General features: G+C 49.8%; 1 protein-coding gene across 1 annotated transcript in view; it reads left to right on the plus strand.

Moving 5' to 3' along the window:
- Positions 1–8,534, plus strand: part of LOC127580911 (SLAM family member 5-like) — a 33,703-nt gene extending 25,169 nt beyond the window's left edge. The window contains exons 3-6 of the mRNA XM_052034893.1: positions 320–607; positions 6,386–6,547; positions 6,965–7,044; positions 7,894–8,534. Coding sequence (XP_051890853.1) covers positions 320–607; positions 6,386–6,547; positions 6,965–7,044; positions 7,894–7,983 — 620 coding nt within the window. The 3' untranslated portion in view covers positions 7,984–8,534. The remainder of the gene's footprint in view (positions 1–319; positions 608–6,385; positions 6,548–6,964; positions 7,045–7,893) is intronic.

The raw sequence follows: 8,534 nt of genomic DNA on the forward strand, positions 1-8,534 counted from the left end.
GACCATTCACAGAGGTGACAAAAGACGTGGAAATGGAGAGAATTCCCGGGATACAGAGCCAGAAACAGGACACGGTGGAGAGTTTGCGGATGAGCGCGGGCAGTGGTTGGGAAAGAGGGCGCAGCCCACGTGGGAACTTCCTCCAGCAGCAACTGGCTGAACTGAAGGGTGAGGGAAGGGTTAAACTGGTGGGTGGAAATGAGCTGGGATCGGCTTAAACTTCACTCGGGACTGTTGGGGACGGGACGGGGGAGTTGGGGATCGAGGTGTCCACAAGGATCTCCTTTACTCATCATCCATCTCTCTGTCCCAACCTCAGAGCCCGTGTCAGGAACAAACATCACAGTTCAGAACATCCCCGGGACCTGCAACCTCACCCTGACCTGCTCCGTGACCTCAGGCAACCCCACCAGCTTCAGGTGGTGGAGGGGAGGAGAAGCTGTGAGAAACGACAGCACCCATCACCTCTGGGAACACGGAGAGACGGTAGAGGTTCAGCACACAACAGGGGTGGAGGATGTTGTGTACAAGTGTGAGGCCAGGAACCCCGTCAGTGAGGGCACGGCACAGATCCGGCTGGGGGACGTCTGTAACATAACCACACCTGGTGAGTGTCAGAGGGAGGAACCCAGGTTATTGAGAGAGCGGTGGATCCCGTTACCTGGAACAATGCAGAGGGAACATAACTCAGTATCAAACCTCTGCCCTGGCAGTGTGTCATAGAGCAGCATATGGGCCTTTACTCTGCATGTAACTTCTGCCGTGGAAATATTTAATTGAACATTTGGAGGGGGATTTATTCTGTACCCAACCTTTTCATTTCCATTTTTCTTAGCAAGCACCGTTGTTGTTCATTACACGTTCTCAAGTATGACCATGACATCTAGTCTATAGTGTTGCGATGTGTATGGAGATAGCTGAATAGACCAATCTGGGCTCTAAAGTTCCTTTCAGACAGGTGACATAGTATCAGTGGTTCTTGATTTTCTAGATTCTTTTTCCTCTTTGCCTCCTCCATTCTAAATTCCTCATGTGAACAAGCACTGATTTTTATGCAGGTACACCAAACAGGATGATCCAGTGCTTATTGTTCAATGTGGCATGTGTCAATGTTAAAACTCTTCAGGAATGTTCTAAGAAAGACTTTGAATCCCTTTTTCTGTCTAGCACAAGAACATTTGCCCTCAATCAGCTTTTCATAAAGTAGCTGCTTTGGTATTCTGTCATCAGACATTCTTCTGACATGTCCTGCCCACCTGATCTGTGATTCTTTAACAAAGTGTAAATGTTGGGGAGGTTTGAAACAAAATCTATGTATCTGGACTCTTGTCTTGCCCCTTGATGTTGAGTTTTCTGCGCAGACAGGTCATGTGGAAGTGGCTAACTGTCTGGTATGTCTACTGCACACTGTCCATGTCTCGCATTCATAAAGTGAGTATGACAACAGCCCGATACACCTTCAGCTTGGTGTACAGGCTGATTTCTCTTCATTCCCACACTTTACTACTCTGTCCTCCAAAAGCAGAGCTGTTTTTGACTTTGTCATCAATGTTGAATGACCTTGAGAGAGTGCTGCCAAGGCATTTGAACTTCTCCACTATTGAAAGCCTCTGACCATTCACAAAGAGGTTTGGTTCTGTGCATGGGGTGTTTGATGCAGGTTGGTGCATAATTTGTTTTCATCGTGCAAATTGTGAGGCCAAAGTTGCTTAATTAAAATTGTCTTCTGTGTCCAGAATGCACTCCATCCTTTTTGGTGCCCACTAGCCCCTGAAAGTTTCCAGTGTACCAGTGGGCATAACTTACTATCTCTGATTTAACACCCATGGACGGATATATCCTTGGAAGAAGGGCAAGCAGTCAAATGTCCACGTATGTATCTGCGAATGGCATACCACCTGGGAGAATGCTCAACATACAAATATCTCTGCAGAGTCCAACGGCAGAGAGTCACACCTGGGTTCAGACCCGCATCAGCGACTGACCACCATCCTCAATCAGGAGCTGTGGCTAAGACCCAGTGCTGCTTCTTTCCCCAGAAGAAATTCACCAGCTTCTTCTAGATCTTGACAGCAAAGGCAGGGGTTCGGACCAAGTGACCAACTGGTAACTAAACATGGAGACCATGTTAGTTTATGACCAGCACTTGGGCACAATGGAAAAGCACTTGGAGCAGTCATATCCAGCACCTTAGCTAGGTGGGGGGGGTGTCTGCCTTTGCCAGAGTAGGGCTCGGGTAGATTCCCAGATGGATGAAATTAAACAGAAAATGCTGGTAATACTCGGTACTCAGCCAGCATCTTTGGAGAGAGAAATAATGTTTCAGGTAGGTGACCTTCCACCAGAACTAGGAAAATTTGGAAAATAGCCTTGGAGACGCAAGAGACTGCAGATACTGGAATCTGAAGCAAAACCTAAACTGCTGCAGGAACTCAGCAGATGGTGAGGGAACGGGTGGACTGATGCAGGCACTTGACCCAAAACGTTGACTATTCCTTTGCCTTCACAGATGCTGCTTGACCCTTTGAGTGCCTCTAGCAGTTTAGAAAACAGGACATCTGAGATGTCCTCCTTCTTCATGAAAAAGAGCTTCTCACCACTGTGGTCAATGGAGCCTTCACCCACACCTCCTCCATTTCCCGCACTTCTGCTCTCACCCTGCCTCCCCCAGACAGAACAGGGTTAGAGTTCCCTTGGTCCTCGTCTTTCACCCCTCCACCCTGTGCATCCAGCCCATTATTCTTCAACATTTCCACCCGCTACAACATGATCCCACATCTTCCCCAGTCACATCTTCCCCTCCCCACTCCTTTCTACTTTCTGCAGTGACCGCTCTCTCCGTGATTCGCTCATCCCTCCTGCCCCTCCCCGGGCACTTTCCCCTGCAACCGTAGGAGGTGTGACACCTGTCCCTACACCTCCTCCCTCACCACCATCCGGGGACCAAAACGGCTCTTCCAGGTGAGGCAGACGTTCACATGCACCTCCTCCAACCCCGTTTCTTGCATTCCGTGATCTCGTTGTGGACTTCTCTACATCGGTGAGACCAAGTACAAACTAGGTGATCGCTTTGCCGAAAACCTGCACTCCATCCACCGTGGCCAGCTGGAAGTCCCCTTTGTAAGCTATTTTAATTCCCTTCTCTATTCTCACACTTAACTGTCTGTCCTCGGCCTCCTCCACATCCAGAATGAGGCCAAATGCAAACTAGAGGAACAGCACCTCATATTCCACCTGGGTAGTCTACAGCCTGACAGCATAAACATCGAATTCTCCAATTTCAAGTAACCCGCTCCCCCATCTGTTTCTTTCTCCCTCCTTTTGATCTGCTCAGATCCCCCTACACCATGCCTCCCCTAACCCCCTATCACTCACTTTCCCCTCCCCCAGCTACTCATCTGCCCATCACCCACACAATCCTCCCACTGGGTCCCCGGGAAAGGGGTGAGGTAATACGTCAGGGTCCCTCCTGGCAGTATCTGGGGAACCCCGTAAAGGCCTGTATCTGCCTGTGCCTCAAGCCAGTGGGCTAGGAATCCCAGCTCCTTCAGTTTATGACCCTCATTAACTGACAGGGTAATGTGAGGGGACATCAAGCCTGACTGATTCCACAATTCATTAGGCACTTGAACTAAAAGTGCTGCCCCCTCCTTACCCACTACTTCCTCTGAGATAGTAACAGTCACCATGCTACCCAGGAGGGGAGCATACAAAACTTCTAGCTCTTTTGAGACCACTGTGGGATCATAAGCTAGCGTCACATGTGGGTCAGAGGTCTTCAAGGGTGCGTCAAAATCTCTGTTCGTGAAGTCCACCATCTAGAAGTAGACTAGGGCCCTCCTCATGGCTTGTCGCGTATGGTCAGGCCAATTCATGTTATTAGTGCGGATAGCTGATGCTACTCCCTCAGGGATCATTGTAGTAGGAGGGCGTTAAACTGGGGGGAGTCATTGCCTCTATTATAGGCATCGTCCCCCGCATAGGTACCGTAAAGTGAACAGAAACAGTCCCAAAAATCTGGGCCGTCCTCACCCTGTTTCGGTCGGCATTGTAAAACCTTAGTTATGTCAATAGGTTGTTGGAGGGTTTTGCGAAGGGCAGTTCGAATGGTTGCTACCTGGTCCTGAGGCCGGACGGCCGCCTGAAAGGCTGTCCAATCTGCATAGTTTCCCAGGTGTTCTTTCCATCTTTCCGCCTCATTAGTTGTAAGGGCCATGCAACAAAGACTGAAAAGGTCTTGGGGTGTGGCCTGGTACATCTGAATTGTTCCGATCACATAATCTATGAAATCCTCCGGGTTGGTTTTACGGTTAAGCACCTGACTTGTGATTAGGCACATCTCCTGAGGCTTCCAAGGGGTGTAGATTTGGATCGTAGGATTAGCACTCACTTGGGCTGGATTGGGATTGGGAACACTCCTGTTGGGGAACTGTCTTTTATCCTTGGCTCCCTTTACCTTATTCAACATAGGTGGTGGGCCGGGATCTTTAGGGTCATCATTATCAGTGGTAGAATTGATGTCATAATCGGTGTCCATCTGAGGATCTACTAAAGGTCTGTCGTCTACCAAAAAATTCAGCCGCTTGTCTGTGGCCTTAGAGCCGTTTGTACACGGGTTTTCTCTCCATCTAAGCTGATTCCTAGTTCAGGACACAATAAGGCCATGGCATTGTCCTTGGGGCGGTACTTGGCTAGTAGTCATTGGTGGTGAGAGCGGAACGGTTTGCAGACTAGTCGCATTATATGGGGGCGGCAGTGAAACGGCGGGGTAGGTAGGGGCTGTGGGGCAGGCCATCCAATCCTCCTCATTTTCCTCCATATCATTACTTTGGAACAACAGGGGCACGCCAGACATGTCGGGAGGTACCTCCACTTTATCCTTATTTTTTCTATTTTTCTTCTGACGTTTTTCCTTATTCTCCTGATCTACCCCTTCCCTCTCCCTTCTGTTCCTCTCAGCATCGTGGTCTCCACACTGAGACTTCAGAACTTCCCAACTCTCGGGGTTTCCTTTTCATCACACACACTAATCCCCCTTCTGCGTGCATTATGTTCCCAACTATTCTGTTTAGATCTATTTGTTAGGTCTTTGGCCGTTTTTCTCCGAGTAGATATTAATATTTTCCATTTTTCCCCTGTATTGTGTTCCCAAATTGCCCTTTCTGCCTTTAGGCACTTATCCACATCCCAAGTTCCCCCTAATGGCCATATTTCATTTCCCAATTTTTTATTGAGGCATGCCGATAATTTACGGCAGTTACTCTCATTTTTCGGATCGTCTTTACATAACTTAGATAGTGGGGTATTGGACCCAGACTTATCGAGAGTTTGTCCCTTTTTTTTCCGAACGTACGGTGCAAATTGCTGTGATTATCTATAAGATCGGTCTCTTTCTTTCACCCACTTCAGGTTCCTGATCTTTCCATGGGGGATTTCCCCTCTTAAGAACTGGTCTAAGGCAGGGTGGTAGTACTGGAGAACCGATCTCAAAACTTAGAGCTCAAAACCTTGAAATTCACAAACTTAAAACCCAAACCTGGGGACTCGAACCCCAAACCTGAAACTAACTGGGGACTCGAACCCCTCTTACCTGTGGCACTCAGACAGGTTTGCGAGGATTCCGTCAGAGGATATTCGACAAGCGAAAGGATCGATCAGGTGTCCGACTCCCTGAGAGAGATCAAGGTGAACCTTACCTTGTGGGCCCTTCCGTCTCAGGTAGTCGTTATCCCCGTCAATCGCTCACCCCGCTTCTGAAACCTCGTCTTGGACTCCTGGCTGGCTCGCCAAATTGTCGTCCCGATTTTAAGTTCCCACTTCTGTCCGCTGCAAAGTAACACAGTGCCACCAGGTTGGTTTGATAAAACGCATTTATTAGCAGCATACTGCTAGGGAGAGGTCTCTTCAGCACTCGTTGAGAGTCACTTCCCGAGGTCGCCACAGTACAAAGGAGCAGACAGTAATTTATACAGATATTGTCAGGCACACTTAATGAATGCGGTGCCGCTGGTTTTGGTCAGGCCTCAGAGATCCAAAGACAGACATCGCACCTATTGTCCAACATAATTGAGTTATAATCAAGAGATTCAAAGACAGGTCTCACCCTCATTGTTTAGGACAAGCTTCCCACTTGCTGTTTATTGTACCCATCACCCTTATTGTCTGGCATAACTGGTCTGCAACCAAGGTTCCGGACACAGTAATTATCACCTATCCCTGAGTCAGTAGCTTGCGTGCTCTTGCTTGTGAGGTATTTTTCCATCAGTTATATGTACAGTTACAGTCAGTCACAGTTTCTTAACCCTTTACTTCCTCAGATCCATCAATCCCATGTCACTGGGAGTATGAGGATGGAATTAATCACAGAATCTTTTCTCCTCCCCAGCTCCACGTAACGGAGAACAGAATACTGTAGTATCTGTCACTGTTGGACTCGTCCTGTTATTATTGCTCATTGTTGGAATTGTGTGCTTCGTAAAAAGGCGTTCAGTTCGCTCACAATATTTTACCCAGAGAGGAAGCAAAACAGGAGAGAACAGGTCTGCAGGCAAGTGTCTCACCAACCCCCCACCCCCAGGACCAGGGGTCTCAGCCAAGTGAGAAGAGCAGGGGACAGCAGGAGAGGGGGTATAGGCAAGTGTCTCACAACCTGACCCTCGCGGCTCTGGGCAGGAGGTGGGAGGGGGAATGAGGTGAGGGTGAGAGAGGGTGGGGACGACAAGAAAGGGAGCAGAGGTGGGAGAGGGAGGAGGTGGAGGGTTGAGGAGGGGACTGGGTGGGTGGGAGGGAAAAGGGTGATCAGGGAGTGAGTCAGGAGGGGTGAGAGTTTAGCAGTGGATGTGGTGGGACTCGGTTAGGAGGGGAGGGAGAGAGTGGTGACAAGGAGGGGGTTTTGTGTGACTGGGGTGTGAAGGAGACAGTGTAGTGGGGGCAGGTCCTCATCACCTCTCCCTCTGCTCCACAGACACAGTGCCCGCAATGACTGTTTACGCAGAGGTTCAGAGACCTGGAGCCAGCCGGCAGCCTCCAGAGGGCAACGAGATGGTAACGGAGACATATTACCCCAGGGAAGGGAGGGGAACGGGGGACTGAATCCTTCAATGTCCTAAGACCATCCTCATCATCCACGGGATAGGCAGATTACCCCAGGGTGGTGGGGACGGGGGGGGTGAACTCCCTAATCCCCTGGGACCACCCTCACCAGCCCCAGGACAGACAGGGTAATGGGTCCCACTGACACACAGCACAGCCCCAGGCTCATCTAGAGCTGCTGCTGAGTCAGCTCACAGCTCTGTCACTGATTCTGCAAAGCTAAGCAGTGCACACACAGGCATGGCAAGATCCCAGGCAATCAACAAAGAAGTTGCTCATGAAACTGAACAATTTCTTCAGTGACCTTCACGTTGGTTCAGTTGGGGCAAAAGAGTTGGGGATTCAGTCCATTTCCACTCTCCCACTGGGGTACACTGTCCCCCACACACCCAGTCACTGGGGTACACTGTCCCCCCCACACACCCAGTCACTGGGGTACACTGTCCCCCGCACACCCAGTCACTGGGGTACACTGTCCCCCGCACACCCAGTCACTGGGGTACACTGTCCCCCCCACACACCCAGTCACTGGGGTACACTGTCCCCCGCACACCCAGTCACTGGGGTACACTGTCCCCCGCACACCCAGTCACTGGGGTACACTGTCCCCCACACACCCAGTCACTGGGATACACTGTCCCCCGCACATCCGGTTACTGGGGTACACTGTCCCCCGCACATCCGGTTACTGGGGTATACTGTCCCCAAACACCCGGTTCGTGCAGACGCTGTCCCCCATACATTTTCTGTGTCCAGGGTTGGATCTCCCTTCTCTCTGAACTCTCTGTTCTTTCTCTGCAGCATCACTGCCAGGAGGAGAAGAAGGAGGATCCTGTCACCGTGTATGATACTGTCAAGTGTCCTGGGACCCCATACCACATGACCCAGTAGAGGGTCCCTTGCCCATTGTGAACCAGGAGGCTAACTGGTTCAACTCAATCCAATTAGACTGGCTCTCCCACCAACAAAGCCATGTTATCTTTGATCAACCTTGTTCCTCAGAACATTTCCGAAATAAATTCCCTGCCACTGACGTTAGACTCACCAGGCTGTAATTACCTGGTTTATCCCTGCTGCCATTCTTGGATAAAGGCACCAGATTCCTTTGGTAGCCTCTGGGGAGCCCGTCCCAGGACGGCAGGAACTTGTGTGGGCTTTCTGGCAGTTCATTGCAACTGAAAGGCTTGCTGGGACATTTCACAGGTCAGTTAAGAGTCGACCACAATGCTGTGAGTCTGGAGTCATGTGTAAGGTCACACCAGGCAAGGATGGCAGATTTTATTAACTTCCAAAATGCAAATTTGAATTCATCACCATGTGCTGCGGTGGGATTTGAACCCAGGTCTTGGGTATCTGGATTATTAACCCAGTGATAACCATTGCTGTCTCAGGGAAATGTTTCTTTTTTTCTTGCTGATGTACTTTGTTTATAAAATATGAAT

The sequence above is a fragment of the Pristis pectinata genome, chromosome 20 (genome assembly GCF_009764475.1).
Source record: "Pristis pectinata isolate sPriPec2 chromosome 20, sPriPec2.1.pri, whole genome shotgun sequence".
In the NCBI taxonomy this organism is placed as follows: domain Eukaryota; kingdom Metazoa; phylum Chordata; class Chondrichthyes; order Rhinopristiformes; family Pristidae; genus Pristis; species Pristis pectinata.